This window comes from Gigantopelta aegis, chromosome 1 (genome assembly GCF_016097555.1).
Source record: "Gigantopelta aegis isolate Gae_Host chromosome 1, Gae_host_genome, whole genome shotgun sequence".
Classification (NCBI taxonomy): domain Eukaryota; kingdom Metazoa; phylum Mollusca; class Gastropoda; order Neomphalida; family Peltospiridae; genus Gigantopelta; species Gigantopelta aegis.
Genome location: NC_054699.1, coordinates 25,254,425 through 25,273,411, shown reverse-complemented (window position 1 = coordinate 25,273,411; position 18,987 = coordinate 25,254,425). Strand labels below are relative to the sequence as shown.

Sequence of the window (18,987 nt, the reverse complement as noted above, 5' to 3'; positions counted from 1 at the left end):
CGATGTTGTTGACATCACCTGATGATATACCTTATGTGTTCGATGGGGTAAAGGTCTGGGCTCATGACTGGATATGCATGGCAGTTAGGTTGTTGAGTTTGAGCATTGTATCATGTTTTATTTACTCTTATTTACAGTTGAATGCAAATATGCAAACTTAAAACTTGTCATTCAACAAATCTGGGATGGGACGTAGCCCAGTGGTAAAGCGTTCGCTTGATGCGCGGTCGGTTTGGGATCGATCCCCTTCAATGGGCCCATTGGGCTATTTCTCACTCCAGCCAGTGCACCACGACTGGTATGTCAAAGGCCGTGGTATGTGCATATAAAAGATCCCTTGCTACTAATGGAAAAATGTAGCAGGTTTCCTCTCTAAGACTATATGTCCAAATTTCCAAATGTTTGACGTCCAATAGCCGATGATTAATAAATCAATGTGCTCTAGTGGTGTCATTAAACAAAACAAACTTCTACTTCAACAAATCACCGCAATTGAATTTAAGCTAATTAGTCAAATATAATTTATTACTGAACAGCCGAATTCTTTGAAGAGCATTCATTTTGTTATTTTTGTTTAGCCAACTGACACTTCAATTTGGCTACAGATTTTGGGACCCAATCCACAAAACTGCAAATAATATAAGGTTCTATCTTAAACTCTGAATATCCCCTACTTATTCACTTCACCACATTTAAACAAAATTAATATAACTGGGCTATTTCAGATGTTTTTACATTATAGATGGGTGGGCTCCGAAGTATAACTTTATGTATGGTGTGTACTTGAGACATTTTGAAAACCAAAGCTCGAAATTTCTTTTTGTAAAAAGGGGAGTGAACTCTGCTTCTCGCATTTTAATGAGGAAGCAGTTCTCAACCACTTGAATTGATATAAACTTTAATTTTATGAAAAATGAAACCAATCATTTTTGTTAATATTGCTCCACATAGCTGACACTAATTTCTTAATTTGAATAGATGTACAATGCTTTAAGGTGGAAAGAAAAAGTCACATGTGAATTGATTATAACTGGTGCTTCAAAGATTCTAATAAAGTCCGAGACACTAATGTCATGACAACGCCATACAAATTGTATGCATATATGATGTCATTAGAGATTAAGTCTGGATTCTAAAAAATTTATAAGCATTGGACCTGAAAGAACAACATTTATTGTGCAATTTGAATGGCAACTGCCTCTTGCTCTGTCATTTTGAAGCCTTTGAAAACACATACGGTAACTGGAAAGTAGGTGTTAGGATTTTAAAATTTTAACACCCATACCACCATTTTATTATTTCTGGAACAGTCACTGATAATTGGTAAAACAGAACTCAAACCACAATTGACTGAGAACAAATCAGCTGCACAAAAATTAGCAAAAACAACATCTACCCTAAAAAAGTACTAGCAGAGTTAAAATGGTCATAATTATTATTTCAAAAACTCAAAATTCTTGAGAATTTGTTTTATCTGACATAATTTTGATATTAAAACAAGTTTTAAAAACTGAGTGTTTTCAAAACTAAACAGAGAAATGTAAATATGTTCTATGAATGCAGACCTATATTCAGTTCTATAAAGGTTCGATATAAAACAAATAATGCAGAGATTAATATTAACCAGCTGTAACGATGATTCATGTACCTTGTTGTATATGATCCACAGTACTAGTGTTTTCCCTAGCTTGTTTTAGCATGGAGTGTCACCATGCCTCAATAGCCTCTAGCCAACTTGCCTAAATCAGCACCATGCTGCTCCGAGATTAAACAAGCCTTTTTCAACAATTAATTCTGAAACTGCCTTTATAAAAAAATACACAGAAAATTTATTATTAATTAATAAAATATGCCTGTTATATATTTTATTATTCATTTATTAAAGCAAGCACATTAATTACATTTATTTTTATTTCAAAAAATGTTTGACTTTAATGAAAAAAAAAGTGCCCTGAAAATGCCCCAAAAGGGTTTAGTCTACCATGCCTTGCTACATTTATAGGGAAAACACTAGGTACCTCCATAATCTACCAAAGTCGTCTGGTGATCCCTTTAAATGGATGGGCAGGCTCAGCAAACTGCCCACCAGTCAAAACATTCAACACTTCACAACTGCTGATTCGAAAGTATTTTGCCCTCTCCTCCAATCAGAGTTGAGGATAGCTGTTTAGCATTTTTCCAATTTGTTGTTCTGTTGTATCACTCAATGACAGGCTCTTTTTCAGTCCTCCAATCAAAACCACTGACACACACTTTCTGCTTTGCAATCCTCCAATCAAATTAAATGATACATCTATTTTTTTAGAAGTATCATCATCATTACATTATCCCACCAATGAGACGCTTGTGTGCACTTCACAACAGCTACTGCATATAAATAAAAAATATAATTTTTCCACATCAGGAAATGGTCGATATTTCATAGGCATTCAAGCCACTTCAGCTGTAAATAGGCCAGACACTAATACAGATGGTGCACGGAGTTACAGTTCTTGTTGGCACTGTTTCAGACTTTGTCACCAGAGGGCCCTGCTAAATTGACTCTCATGTTCATTGGTATTGTACTGCCTGGTTCCATCCCCTGCTCGCATTTCTTGCTTCTGTGAGAAAAAAAAAAGATGAGAAAAATATAAATTATGCGTGAGATAGACAAAACACTACAACACTGATAGTAGAAGAAAATTCAACATACATTTTTAAGTGAAAAGCCTGTAATAGTAAGCTTTAGATGCAACCTCTCTTTATCCACAAGAATAAGGGCTTCTTTGTGATAAAGTGTGTTTTGTTTAATGACACCACTGGAGCACAATGATTTATTAATCATCAGCTATTGGATGTGAAACATATTGTCATTTTGACACAAACATAGAGAGGAAACCTGTTACATTTTTCTATTAGTAACAAGGGATCTTTTATATGCACCATCCCACAGACAGAATAGCACATACCACAGCCTTTGATATACCAGTCATGGTGCACTGGCTGTGACGAGAAATAGTCCAATGGGCCCACTGACGAGGATCGATCCCAGACCAACTGTGCATCAAGCGAGCGCTTTACCACCGCTTAGCCAAATACACGTACATGCAGGTAGGCTGGTAGATGCAGAAATCTCCAACCACACCTCAACGTGTCAAAGTTTACCTTTAAGACCATGTACTTTATATATAAATTATGTATTCCATCTCTTTGGCAATAAAATTAACGTTATGTTATATTATATGTTACATTTTTACGAATATTATTATTCCAGATTTTCTACTCAGGTTTAACATTCCAACAAAAACTGCTTTGCTATGTGTAAATTAAAATGTTATAATTTACATATATGCAGGGTAGATGGGCATTTTTGGTTGGTTGGTTTGGTTCGTTTTATTTTCTTTTCTTTTTTTCTTTCTAAGAGTTCACTGTTCTTACCATCACAGGATTAAAATCTGATATTCCATACATCAGAATATTCAGGCAACTTCAGAAAAGATCATAGGGGTGGGTGGGGGATCTGTAATTTTCTGAATGTAAATCAAACAGGGCTAGAAATACATGGGAGTACAATATGCCCTAAGAAAAACAAAATGGCCTGCTGAAAATAAACACAGCACAGCATGGGGTGAGTGGATGGTTTGGGACAGTGTGTGAAAAGTTAGAACTTAATTCTGATGTATTTTAGAACATTATAAAATTAAAATTAATGAGCTTAGCCTCAGTTATATAAAAAATGAGATGATCATACATACATCTCTTGAAAAATGACCTGCAAATGACCTGGTAATTTTTATTTTTATTTTTATTTCACCTGCTACATGTAGGTATAGAAATCCATTAGCCATGGGATCAGTGATTTTAAAAATGTACTAGCCATGATTAAAAATTCACTAGCCCTACTTTAAATACAATTTAATTAAAAGTAATAATCAGATATGTCATCTAAAGAGGAAGATAGAGCTTAAAAATCCTCAGACTGGGGTGGAAAGAGGGGGCAGGACATTCATATTTACAAAATATGTAAATGCAGCATTTGACAAGGGTTTTTCCCACTAGCTGTCGGGCTAGTTATAGTTGTGATTTACTAGCCCAACACTAAATATCACTAGCCATGGGAATGGGGCTACCATAATCTAGAAGCCCTGTGGACAAACTGCTTTATGCTTTGAGCTCTGTATCACATCCTGACAACAATAAAATCAACCATGGAGCAATATATGCCCCATTAATATAATTAAAAATATAGACATAAAACCTGTTAAAATGGTAGTATTGTAAAAACAGCATTCGTGTGGTGCAAGTTCTTGTTGTGATGTTGCTTTTTGCAACAACAAAAATGTAGAGAAACTAATAACTCACAAAGAAAACACACCAATGTTTACAGTGACTAACATCATACAGTTACCAATCAAAACGTGCAATAACATCACATGACACCACATCTACCAATCAGAGTGTGCAATAACATTGTATGATATCAGTAACGAAATCAACACATTAACATTGAAAAACCACAGAAAAAGATAATAAAAAACAGAATAAAAGTTGAAAACAATGAAAATACTGTCCATTTATTTATTATCGAAAAAATCAGGCCGCCTTGTGTTTTAAGGCGAGCAATTACCCATGCTCGCCATAGTCCGTGTAAAGTGCCAACCAGGCGGGCTACAAACTGCCCACCTTGCCTAAAATATTGTTGAAGAATTACCAATCTATACAGAAGTACATGTACTTTCCCTAGGCTTGTTGTACAAACTCACCTAATAAATACTAACAGAAATAAATATTATTTAAATCACAAAGTTAAAATCAATAGTCCGTCCCACGGAGAACGTCTTTTTTCATGCTATGAAATTTACTACAAGTTATTTATTTCTGAGCTGATTGTTTTCTAAATTGGACACAAAAACAGTAGTTGTTTGTTACTTCTAAAACACTTTTACTTTTCTACAAAAAAAATTAAAAATTGTAGGAGGATGGGACGGACTATAGGTATTAGTGTTCTGTTTAATTCTTAACCTACTGTACCTTTAATAAGAGAACCCTCATTTTCTACATAGCAGAACAAATAAATGAACACAATTGTGCAGTACTGCACAAGTATACAAGTAATTTCTACATGCAGAAAATATAAAATAAAATTATGGGGAATATTAATGAATAGCTTTAAAATATAAAAAAAAAAATTGTATTGTTTAACAACACCACTAGTGCACATTGATTTATTAATCATCGGCTATTGGATGTCAAACATATGGTCATTTTGACACAGTCATAGATAGGAAATGTGCTACATTTTTCCATTAGCAGCAAGGGATCTTTTATATGAACCATCCCAGACAGGATAGCACATACCACAACCAGGGTTCATACACCTAAAGGAAGTCACAATTCAAGGGTTTTTCAAGCACTTTCCAGGTCAACTTTACCAAAATTCCAGGACCTTACCGAGTTTCCACAGGTCGTTAAACACGCAAGTGCCAACCATCTTTGTGGGTTTACAATAGATTCCTTAACTTGACACGCTCCCTGAACTTGCTAAATACAGACATCAAATTATAATTTTCAAGGGTTTTCCAGACCGCAAGATGATTTTCAAGGGTATTCAAGCACTGGAATACATTAGTTTATTTTTAAGGGTTTTCAAGGGTTTTCCAGGCACGTACGAACCCTGCACAACCTTTGATATACCAGTCATGGTGCACTGGCTGGAACGAGAAATAGCCCAATGGGCCCACCAGCTGGGATCAATCCCAAACTGACCTTTAAAATACAGACAATACAGACAACAGAGTCAACATATTTTAAGGGAGGCCCATCGTAAAAAAGTTATTTATTTAAGAAATGTTTATAGAATACTGTGATATTTTAAATTATAGTATTGATTTAAGACATATGAAAGTGCATGCACCAGTCCCTATTGAACAGTGTCTGTGTTACTTTAATCAGTAATTATTCTTGTGTAATTTTTAGTGTTTATATGTGCTATTTTGTCTTTCATCATGATATTCTCCAAGACGTGCTTTTGTGTGCATGCATATGTGCATATGGTGTGTTGTGTGCGTGTGTGTGAGTGTATGTGTGTGTGTGTGTGCATATGTGCGAGTGTATGTGTGTGTATATGGTGTAGTGTACGTGTTTGTGTGTATGTGTTTGTTTGAGTGTGTCTGTGTGTGTGTATGTATGTGTGTGTGTGTGTGTGTGTGTGTGTGTATGTATGTGTGTGTGTGTGTGTGTCTGTGTGTGTATGTAGGTGTGTGTATGTATGTAGGTGTGTGTATGTGTGTGTATGTAGGTGTGTGTTTATGTGTGTGTGTGTATGTGTGTGTGTATCGGTGTGTGTGTATGTAGGTGTGTGTGTGTATGTAGGTGTGTGTGTGTATGTATGTAGGTATGTGTGTATGTATGTGTGTGTGTGTGTGCGTCTGTGTGTGTGCATGTAGGTGTGTGTGTATGTAGATGTGTGTATGTAGGTATGTGTGTAGGTGTGTCTATGTAGGTATGTGTGTATGTGTGTATGTATGTATGTGTGTGTGTGTGTATTTGTGTTTGTGTGCATGTACAGATGTGTGTGCATGCATGCATGTATTAACCAAACCCTCAAAAATACCCACTGATCAGTGACCTTTTAAATGTATATTGCATGCTTGCTTTTTTTTTGTATGCATGCTTAAATACTAAAGAAGTAAGAAAAACCCTTGACCAGTTAAAGTTTAAAAAAAAGAAAAAAAGAAGAGTAAAACAAATTGGGCTGAGTTTATGATGCCTGTTTTTCTGAAACGCTGGTGTTTAAGCAATTATGTAGTTAGGGTACCAGACATTTCGCCCCCAAGCCAGTTCACCCCCAGGTCTGTTCGCCCCCAGTCAGTTCGCCCCCACGTGCATAACCAGTTTGCCCCCACAAAGGTACCAGTTGGCCCCCATAAAGATACCATTATGTGATGTGAATGTGTGGTCTGGACCCATCTGTGTGTGCCGAGCTTCCTCTAGTGCAACCCTACCTTATTTTAAAACGATTGTGCGCACTCCCATGTGCATTTTTAGATGTGCAGTTCGCCAGTCATCGAACTTTGATGCAAGTATGATTTACATTTTCAGATCACGTGGAATTTTACTTTTGTAATCCGGAATAAACAGAGTTATTATGAATGTTATCTATGTTTAATTCTTAGTCAGGTGTGCCATGTCGCAGGTTCTTCATACATGAATGGTAAACAGCCTTTTTCGGGTGTGTAGTCAAAGAGCATCTGTTGTATTGAAACCGAAACCCATGGTCGGTCCCATGATTATGTGACGATAAGGTGGTACACATCCTAGCTGGTAATTTAAATCTACTAATATACTGCTGGCACCAGTTCTTTCTGCGGACAAATACAACAAATTAACAAAACATTCTGCGATTTTAGCCTGCTATTTATACCACGAATAGGCGATGACAACTCATGATAACAATGCTTAAAAATGACGAACGACTGGACTAGCAAATCACGCTAAGAAAAGAAACACACACAATACAATAATTGTTTAAAAGTAACAAATAACTGGGAGTTGGGGGTGAACTGACTGAAAGTTGGAGGCGAACTGACAAATAATTGGGAGCAAACAGGCAAACAGTTGGGGGCGAACTGGTACATGGGGTGAACAGGTCAAACTAGGGGTGAACTATCTTGTGGGCAAAATGTCATGGATTCATGTAGTTAAAGCATGTAAGTGTAAAACAGGCTTTGTAAATTCGGCCTATTGTTAAAACTATATTTGTGCATGCATGTGCATGCCTATGTGTGTGTGTATGCGAGCATCAGAAACAGAAGAAAAATTCAACCCGTGAAAGATGCGAAAAAAACCAAAAAAAGAAAAACAAATTAATAATTTCTACCTCATGCATGAATCTCAGCCTCATGCTGAAACAAAACAAAACACATTTATGACATTTATTTAAAATCAACAAGCATTTTGAGAGTACAGCTAAAGCAATTATACATGTCCCCTACCTGGCCCAACAATATTTTCTATCTCCTAAATTTAAGGGCCATAACTCTGAAAAGTGGGTAAATCACCATGAAACTTCAACTTGATCTGTGAAGCTATATACAAATGAAAACCTATATAAAAAATTTCATCCTGATATCTCCAGGCATTGCAAAAATCCAGAACACAAATTTTCACATCTCCTAAGTTCAAGGGCCATAACTCTGTCAAAAATGGGTAAATCGCCATGAAAGTCAAACTTGATCTGTAACAGTATGTGATAAACATAGACTCAAAAATTCAGCTCAATATCTAAAGGTCTTATGAAAAAGAAAAAAACCCATCCAGAAAACATGTGGGACAGACGGACGGACGGACAGACGGTCAGACAGACAGACAGACAGAGACAAGACAGACAGAACAGAGATGAAACCTACATTCCAATCTGCCTACAGAGTGAGCTAAAAGTCATAGAGAGAGGACATTATGTGGAACGGTTCAGCTGTTATCTGCACTATGCCAATATAACTAATGCCATTGTTTAGGTAGCAGTGTTCTGGAGATCGGCTATTGGGGGTCAAACAATGGTAAATGCAAAAACATGTTTATGACACCTACATCATTGCGGTTGCAAAACGAGAGTACTAGTAGGCGTTCAAAACTGACTAGTAGGCGTTCAAACTGACAGAGTAGGAGTTGGGGGTTTATCGAGAGCTACAGACACTCAGTAATGGGGGCATGCACGGGGGGGGGAGAGGAAAAGAAGGGTTCCATGGGCCGGAGTTTGTTACCACAGATTTGTGCACTGTAGTCCACTTGTAATGCATATAGTTGGTGAAATTGTTGGCCCAAGAATAGAACAAGTATGACTGAGTGGTTTTCCGTTTTAAAAACAAGCTATTTTCCATTTCATGTTTTTGTAAAGTCCGTTTCATTTCCATTTCAGACTACAATAAGCAATTAACAATTGAACTAACACAAGTTGTGACAAATTAAAGTCCGAACCAAATTGTTAACAACTACAATAAATTACTCTCCTACCTTTAATTGCCGATACATTTCCCCCAAATTTTGTTTAGACACAAGTTGTGAAAAAACCATTACAGTGACACAGATTCCACATACGAGACTGTAACGATGTTACCAGTGTCGACTTCGTTGATAGCATAGGGCAAAATACATGCAGTTTTCTGCCGTCTGCCATTTTGTTTCTTTATGGAATACTCTTCAGAGGGGTGAAAGCCTCCAAAGTATGTGTCATAATTAATATAAAAATCAATGTTCTCATTAAATCAAAGTAACCCTACATATTAGTAGCGAAAAATTCAAAGCAAAGGCTACAATTATAATAACTACATAAAGCATGATTGTCTAACAATTAAGTGCACTGCAGTTAGGGTTCACAAAACGTAAACATTTATTTTTTCATCTCTGTGACAGTCTAACGTCGTCTGCAAATTGAAGTATGCTGAAATAAAGTAACATTGCAACGTTCAGCCAGCCGTTTTTTGCTAAACGTTTGCAAACACATTTTGACGGGTGGTTCCAGAAATGGTCATTCGGTTTAATGTGTAGCGTAAAAATCTGTCTTCCAAGACAAGCGTTAGCGACAAACTGCTGGCTAAACTTACTCCTGGAAAAAACCCTGTCCCATCTGTGCAGGCGCAACAGACTAAGCAATAAACCAGCCCCAAGTTCAGCCAGCAAACGTTTCACTAACATTCGCGAAGTATTTGATTGGTTCCCAATGTCACCATTTGGTTTACCGTGAAGCACATAATCCAGTCTAGCTTTTGCCAATAGTACTGCGCACGGGTCAATCGTCAGTTTACAGAGTGTGGTAATAGTAAAATAGTATTAAAAATTTTAACTTTGCGGAAAATCGTAATTCCGTTTCCAAATGTAAATTCCGTTTCACAATGGGAATTCCGTCTGTTTGCCGCGATCGCAAAAATCACTGGGTCTACTGTGTTCATGAATCAAAACAAAATATATTTTAAAAACAAAGGCAATGAGCAGTAATGGACACTGTATTCGTAAGAAACTCCAAGTTTTCCTGAAGAAATTAACCCATAGAAGCCGAGCTATACATTCAGACAAGAACCAAGAAAATATAAACTGGAGTCTGAGCAACTGTGGCGAAAATAGACATCGGAAATGAGGGTAGTAAACGTTGCATGCGACGCCTTGTTTTGCAACCACTGCTACATGTATATCTGTCACACCCACCCCCTAGAGGGTGTATACTATCAAATCAAATCCCATAGACAACAATAGTAATATATGTGGCTAAAACTCCTACCTGCAGTGTATCAATCGACATAAACATCACAGATACAAATACTACCAAGGCTCACCCTTAAAGTAAATCAGAAAAAAATGGGGGTCAAGCTGCTCATTTCTGAGATAATGGGTAGCGTCTATGACTACCCTAGTTCTGCACAAAATTTGAGTACTTTTTTTCACAGGTACCCCATACATGTTTCAAGCAAAAGGCTACTTGACACAGTGGTACTAGATGAAATAAAATTCCATAAATGTTTTGCCCAGATGAAACTTTTTTTGTTTTACAACCAACACACTCACATTTATAACCAATCACAGGACTTATAGTGTTCATTTCTCTATCAAAAGTTGGGTGCACCTCAAACTTTGACCGAGCCGGACGGAAGTTATTTGGTTTAGTACTACCTAGAAGCTTATTTCCTAAAACGCTTTTTTTTGTTAACATACGTGTAATTTTATAACTGACAAGGAAAACAAAAATACAGGTCTACAAAATGTCCTCTCTACACAGCACTTAGGTCTCACTACACAGTTCACTTCCGAGTGAGAGTTCATTCATCACGGTCCACTATAGTTCCTAATTGTGACATATGTTGTGGTTCACATTTTCACTTGTAACAATTGGGGAAGAATTAAAACAATTTATATTTATCAATGGTAAGCCCTCTTGCTGGATTTCCCCCGTTATTTTATAATATTGTGCAGTGACTTTTTGGGATATGGGGCAGGACGTAGCCCAGTGGTAAAGCATCCGCTCGATGTGCGGTGAGTCTGGGATCGATCCCCATCGGTGGACCCATTTGGTTATTTCTCGTTCCAGCCAGTGCACCACGACTGGTATATCAAAGGTCATGGTATATACTACCCTGTCTGTGGGATGATGCATATAAAAGATCCCTTGCTGCTAATCGAAAAAGAGTATCCCATGAAGTGGCGACAGCAGGTTTCCTCTCTTAATATCTGTGTGGTCCTTAACCATATGTCTGACGCCATATAACCGTAAATAAAATATGTTGAGTGCATCGTGAAATAAAATATTTCCTTCCTTCCTTTTGGGACATGGGAGTGTAGCAGAACAAGCAGCCAGTGTGAATCGGTTCCTGAACCACCTGTTTGGACCAGTACTACATCCAGATGCAGTCATAATACAAAAAAGTGAGACCGTAGTTCATACTGAACCTGGGGTCATAATTCACAAAGCTACCGAAGCTAGATCTTAGCGCTACAATATCGTAAAACTGTCGTATTGACTTCACAGTTTAAGACGGTTTTATGATATCATAGCACTCCGATAGATTTGAAAATCTGTAGCCTGGACACCAAAAGAAACAAAATTTAATAGTATGGCTTGAAATAAGCATTTGTTAAAAATTCATCTATTACTCAGTCTTTATTGATATTTTGAACCAAATTAATGAACTCAAGCTATATAATACATTTGCATCAAACTTTTGAAGCATATTAAACATGATCATCTCATGTTAGGGGCATAGTATGGTCTAGACCTGGGGGTGTTGGGGAGGGGGGAAGAGGCTGTTCACATATGAACCTAGTGGACTCTATTTTCCTACATTTCCCAGCACACCTATATTGCATTGTATTTATTACATACCTTCTTTTATGTTTTACAAAAACGTTTTTTAATTTAATCATAACACTGTTAAATCTATGATCAAAACTCCTTTCATGGATTTGCTTAATGTTAAGAATCACACTCTGTGGGCAGCCTTGTGTAATGTTTCAAATACGATGTGACATCATTTTTAAATCATATATGATGTCAGTAAATAAAATGTGCTCACTGCAGTAAAAATTAAAAAGGGAATTCCCCATTTAAAAGTTCCGGTCCAGATCCCACACATGTGCGATACAAAATAAATTTATCACACTGTTTCAAAATGTCTTTATCACTATAGTAAGATTGAATAGGGGGTATTGTAAAATCGAGAGTATTGTAAGTTCGAGACTAGGCGACTTTCGTGAAATTCACGAGCATGCTCGTGTTTCAACCATTGTTTTTGATAATAAAAACATCAGAAGAGACACCAAGAGTTTATGAACAAGTTTCAAAGAAATAATGCAATAAAAACAGATATAACCAAAACAAAATGTTTGTTTATATAGTTTTTAACTGTTTTCACTAATTCCTCGTTTCACATCGGAAACGCAACCCAGCATTATAAAAAATACGGAAGTAGAGAAAAATGGTTTGGGTTGGATGGCAAAAATGACAGCTTTTGGTCACATGACACATTGGGAGGGACTCTGTATGGCCACGATAAAGTAATTAAATGGGTACTAACAGAGTTGAGGGTCTTATCAAATAAACAGCAAATAAAGCACTGACAGAGTACTTGAGAGTGGGTGATAATGCCAGGAATTCTGCTTTTAATGTACTGCACCAAAGAAAGAGTGATCAGGAGAGGTGATCGATTCTTTTGCCCTCACTGTAGGTCCAATAGTCAAAACAATGAACAGTAAATTACATGTTCCATGCTGATTTTCAGATTTTCCACAGTTGTCAACATTTAAAATTTTATGACGTTTCATTACTCATTGTTTTATTAATGTTACTGTCCTTTCCATCAGTTGGTTAAAAAAACGGAGGTTTGTTTTTAATATAAAAGAAATGTTATAAAATGTCCCAAAAACAAAACATTTCTTGAGTTTGCGGCAATTTTAGAGACTTTTAGACGATTGTAATTACATATCAAATATATTTTTCTGCATACAATATTAGTGGCTGAATATTAAACGTGTTTCTGATCGTTCTAATATTTGTACTGTTAAATTTCATTTTATTTCCTAAAAACGATTTTTTCGTACGTACAAAATTATTTGTAGACAAAATCCAGTTTGGGCTTTTTACAAATATTAAGACGACCAGAAACACATTGAATATACAGACACTGATATTCTAAACAAGAAAATATATTTAATATGAAAGTTTAATCGTAGAAATATTTTATTAGTCGGAAACATCTTACAATGGAGCAAACTCGGGAATGTCCCTTTAAGTGACCTCAACTGAATGTGACGTCATAGAATGTAACACTGTGTTTACTCTCGACTTTACAATATTCTAACCGGACACCATTTGTTTTAGGGGAATTGTGTTTATTATATTAGCAGTGTTCCAGTGAATTTTATTTTCATTTGACATTACATTACTATAAACATATTTCTGTACAGGTAAGCAACATTTATATTGTTGTCAGTTGTAAAGTATGGTCCTTCCGAGTAAGTTCAACGTTAGGGTCTCGAAATTACAATACTCAACTGTATGTAATAAAAGATATGATAATATTTATGCTGCAAGTGAAATAATGTTCAACTGTCACAAGCTTATAAAGCTCTGATGACATTTACATGCATGTCCCAGTAGAAATAGTTTTCAGTTGTATATAAAAGTTAAAAGTTTGTTTTGTTTAACAACACCACTAGAGCACATTGATCTATTAATCATCGGCTATTGTATGTCAAACATGGTCATTTTGACAGTCATAGAGAGGAAACCTGCTACATTTTTTCATTTGTAGCAAGGGATCTTTATATGCACCATCTCAAAGACAGAATAGCACATACCACAGCCTTTGTTATACCAGTCGTGGTGTCTTGTACATGTAAAGGTTCCCCTAACACCATTTCAGGAGAGTAATCTTAAGCTTACCTGGAGTTTACTCATGACTAAGACCGATTGGAATTTTAGTATAATTGTGATTACAAATACTACATGTAGCTGAACTGAGTTAGTGAAGTTAAAGGGACATTCCTGAGTTTGCTGCATTGTAAGATGTTTCCGACTAATAAAATATTTCTACAATTAAACTTACATATTAAATATTGTTTCTTGTTTAGATATCATTGTCTGTATATTCAATGTGGTTCTGGTTGTCTTAATATTTGTAAGAAGCCAAAACTGGATTTTGTCTTCAAAATACTTTTGGAAATAAAATGAAATTTAACCTAGTACAAATATTAGAACAATCAGACATACGTTTAATATACAGCCACTAATATTTTATGCAGAAAAATATATCTGAAATGTAATTACAATCGTTAAAAAGTCTCCGTTAGTTGATAATGTTAAAAATTGCACCAAATTCAGGACTGTCCCTTTAAAATTTGTTTGGTTTAATGAACCCCACTACAGCACATTGATTTATTCATCAACAATGACTGGATGTTAAACATTTGTCAATTCTAACATAGACTCAGAGGAAACTACATTTTTCCATACACAGCAAGGGATCTTTTCTTTTAGATGCACTTTCCCAGACAGGACAGCACATACCTTGGCCTTTGAAATACCAAATTGTGGGTCCACTGAGTTGATTCGATCCTATCACACAAGCACCTCAGGCGAGCACTCTACTGACTTCGTTCGTTTGTTTAACAACACCACTGGAGCACATTGATTAATTAATCATCGGCTATTGGATGTCAAACATTTGGTAATTTGACTTATAGTCATCAGAGTAAACCTGCTATATTTTTTCCTAATGCAGCATGGTATCTTTTATATGCACTTTCCAACAGACAGGAAAGCACAAACCACACCCTTTGTCCAGCTGTGGTACACTGGCTGGAAGAAGAAAAAAAAACCCAATCAGTTGAATGGATCCACCGAGGTGGTTCAATCCTGTTACACAAGCACCTCAAACGAGCTCTCAACCGACTGAGCTAAATCCTGCCATTCTACTGACTGAGATAGATCTACATTTTTGTAGATCCCCACCCACAACTGACTGAATTATGCATGTGTCTAAATAACAAAGAAAAATAATGCAAAATAAAAATATTCAATAATTTATTTTCAACATAACAAAAGTGATGACAAATGCACACTGTCCTTGTAAAATAATGTTATACAAATTGAGATAAACAAAACATGTCGCGGCCAATCAGAACAGAATATTGTCAGAGAGAGCCTCAGGGTAGATTACTCAAGTGATGCTATACCATCTTAAAATAAATATTAATTATTGTTACAATGTATACTGTTTGTTGTACCACAACCTACATGTATTTATATAAGTCACAATCACTCACATAAAAATATCATTACTGATTTCTTAGAAGCTATTAACAATGAAAATTTCCATATGTGTACATTGTATAAACCGTACTCTTTATTGTAATCTGATTGTATAATCAGCAATTATTTTAATTGTAAATTCAGATCTATTAATAAATGGAAGAAAAAAATATTGCAATGGGAATTAATCTAATTGGACAAACTTGCTGTCCCAAAATCTCTGCACATGGAGGGGGGGGGGGGGGGGGGGGAGAGAGGGGAATCCCACATCACATTCTTAAAGTTAATTCATTCATAATGACATTTTTATCTATTACAGAAATGTCCACAGATCCAGTCTTGTAAGAAATGATATATGAAATTGTCATTAATGATAAAGTAAAGTAAAGTTTGTTTTATTTAACGACGCCGCTAGAGCACATTGATTTTTTATCTTATCATAGGCTATTGGACGTCAAACATATGGTCATTCTGACACTGTTTTTAGAGGAAACCCGCTGTCGCCACATAGGCTACTCTTTTTACGACAGGCAGCAAGGGATCTTTTATTTGCGCTTCCCACAGGCAGGATAGCACAAACCATGGCCTTTGTTGAACCAGTTATGGATCACTGGTCGGTGCAAGTGGGTTACACCTACCCATTGAGCCTTGCGGAGCACTCACTCAGGGTTTGGAGTCGGTATCTCGATTAAAAATCCCATGCCTCGACTGGGATCCGAACCCAGTACCTACCAGCCTGTAGACCGATGGCCTGCCATGACGCCACCGAGGCCGGTCGTCATTAATGATATGCAGTCTGATTAAATCAATTAAAACAATTATCAGTATGTATTTGTTATGATAATATATGAATAAATGTATACCTACAAATGTAAAACATATATTACACGTTACATTAACACACGTACATTCCGATAAAAAACAACAACAACAACATACATAAATACTTTGGCCATAGAACTTGTTTAGGTACAAAGCACTGGGAATAGAAAATGTTCCTAAACCACTTATGGGTTAGACAAAAACAAATTCAGGTAACCCATTTCGTTTTTAGGTAAACCCATCATGAACATGTAAATGATGTCATAAATTCAACGTGTGAATGAAAAATGGGTTATGCAAACTATACTTACGCAAGCGACGCATGAACGAAAGTACCGCTCTCGTAATTTTCAGAAGCCCGAGGTATGATTAATTTTATAAACTAATTTTTATGTTATGTGATTTACGACATAAGTGTGCATTCATTCTGTGATATTTGTTACAAACTACATTCTCTGTGTGCTGGGGTGTCCATTAACATTCATTCATTCTATCATTCACTGGGGTATTTGTCAGATAAACATTACAACCTGTGTTTTTCTGTGTGCTGGGGTGCTGGTGAACATTAATTCATTCATTTCATTCATTCATTCATTCCATTCATTCCATCCATTCATTCATTCATTCATTCATTCATTCATTCGTGTTATGTGTTAGGGTTTTTTCTCCCTTGACTAATTGATTTATTTGTTTATGTACATAAATGTCATATACATGTATGTATGTGACAATATTATTATACAAAAGTTAAAACAAATGTGTGGTTTTGACCTCTTCCTTGGCAAATATAAAGGTTAAAAATAAATGCCATGTGTGACCATGACCTCTTTCCTCCATCAAATATCAATAACTTTTCAAAACACAATACATACATGTACATGTACTTGTTGACAAACTTGAATAAAAACAATCATCCTAACATCATGTAAATCAGTGGGGAGAAATAATCTCATATCATGACAATGGTGACCTTTGATATGCTGACCTTAAATCAAACTTGACATAGGACTTCAGATTAGAGAAGGAAGGAAATGTTTTATTTAACAACACTCAACACATTTTATTTACGGTTATATGGCGTCAGACTTATGGTTGAGGACCACACAGATATTGAGAGAGGAAACCCGCTGTCGCCACTTCATGGGCTACTCTTTTCGATTAGCAGCAAGGGATATTTTATATGCACCATCCCACAGACAAGATAGTACATACCATGGCCTTTGTTACACCAGTTGTGGAGCACTGGCTGTAACGAGAAATAGCCCAATGGGCCCACCGACGGGAATTGATCCTAGATTGATCGCGCATCAGACGAGTGCTCTACCACTGAGCTATGTCCTGCGCCTTGGATTAGACAGTTCAATTTAATCGTTTGTTACATTCATGAACATTCAAGAAAAGATCAGAGCTTTCTTTCACCCCGCTCTGTATAACCTGTATCATGAATACAGCCTGGGTTTGTATTGGGGTTGTTTTTGTTGTGGCTTTTTTAAATTTTAGTTTGTTGTTTTGGTGTGTTTTTACTTCATGTACATGCATGAAGCATAATGGTCAATCTGCACAGAATGTTTGTCTACAAACAAAAGAAAATAATGTGGGAATGTGAAAAACCTTGAATAATTTAGTTTCTTATCAAGTGAAAACCAGCACAATAAATAGGGAATTATCAAATGGGGAGTTATCAGTGCAAGGGAGAAAAATCAATATCACTGGCAAGAAAGCATACTGACACAAATTACTGGCAATAATTATAAAAGAAACCAAAAACATTAATTAAATTATTATTTTAAAATAAGTTACATACATGTTTGTAAGACTAATTAAAACAACAACAGGAAACAAATTCTAAAACAGAGAAATAACCAAATCACCATGGAAAATAAGACAATAAATTAAAATGGAAGGAAGGAAATGTTTTATTTAACGACGCACTCAACACATTTTATTTACGGTTATATCGCGTCAGACATACAATTAAGGAGCACACCATATTGAGAGAGGAAACCTGCTGTAGCAACTACATGGGCTACTCTTTTCTATTAGCAGCAAAGGATCTTTTATATGCACCATCCCATAGACAGGATAGCACATACCATGGTCTTTGTAACACCAGTTGTGAAGCACTGGCTGGAACGAGAAACAGCCCAATGGTTCCACCGACGGGGATCGATCCTAGACCGACCATGCATCAAGCAAACGCTTTACCACTGGACTACGTTCCGCTCCTTAAATTAAATTAAAATGGAGTGATGGTAAGGACAACCTATAGGTACATTTCTACACGTATAAAACTGGCTGAATGTTAAATAGCATTTGATGGTTTGCTGAACACAATGTTTCCTGGCTTGATTGCTTCAGGGATTATTTCCAAAATACAACTTGATCAAAAGTGGTAGGACTGCCCTAATAGGACTATTGATTACCGAAAGAGGTAGAAATGCCCTAATAGAACTATTGATTACCGAAAGAGGTAAGACTGCCTTAATATTACTAGTGATTACTGAAAGAGGTAAGACTGCCTTAATATTACTAGCAATTACCGAAAGAGGTAAGATTGCCTTAATATTACTAGCGATTACCGAAAGAGGTAAGACTAGAATTAAGGAGTGAGAAGTTGGTCGTCACTGCTGAAACTGTAGGTCCTCGCCATTTCGATCTAAGTGAGAGAAAAAAAGGAAACAAAACAAAATAACACAAACTGTAGAAGTCTCATGCAAGATGAATGTGAGATGCATGTACGTGTGATAAATGTTATATACTCATTACATAATCTCTCTTACAGATAGATGGATGTTGGGTAGGTCAATGAAATGTGATAAATATACTCGTTACATAATCTCTCTTACAGATAGATGTTGGATAGGTGAATGGAATGATAAGTTAGTGGGTGG

General features: G+C 36.2%; 1 protein-coding gene across 8 annotated transcripts in view; it reads right to left on the bottom strand.

Moving 5' to 3' along the window:
- Positions 1 to 2,372: 2,372 nt before the first annotated feature.
- The window catches only part of LOC121372822 (sodium/hydrogen exchanger 9-like), a 62,204-nt gene continuing 45,589 nt past the window's right edge, over positions 2,373 to 18,987 (bottom strand). For 6 of the 8 annotated variants that reach the window (XM_041499287.1, XM_041499302.1, XM_041499310.1 and 3 more), the window contains one exon: positions 2,373 to 2,600. In XM_041499287.1, coding sequence (XP_041355221.1) covers positions 2,517 to 2,600 — 84 coding nt within the window. In that variant the 3' untranslated portion in view covers positions 2,373 to 2,516. Of the gene's footprint in view, positions 2,601 to 7,858; positions 7,884 to 18,215; positions 18,753 to 18,987 lie in introns of those variants that run through there. The other 2 variants (XM_041499289.1, XM_041499288.1) reach the window with 2 other exon arrangements.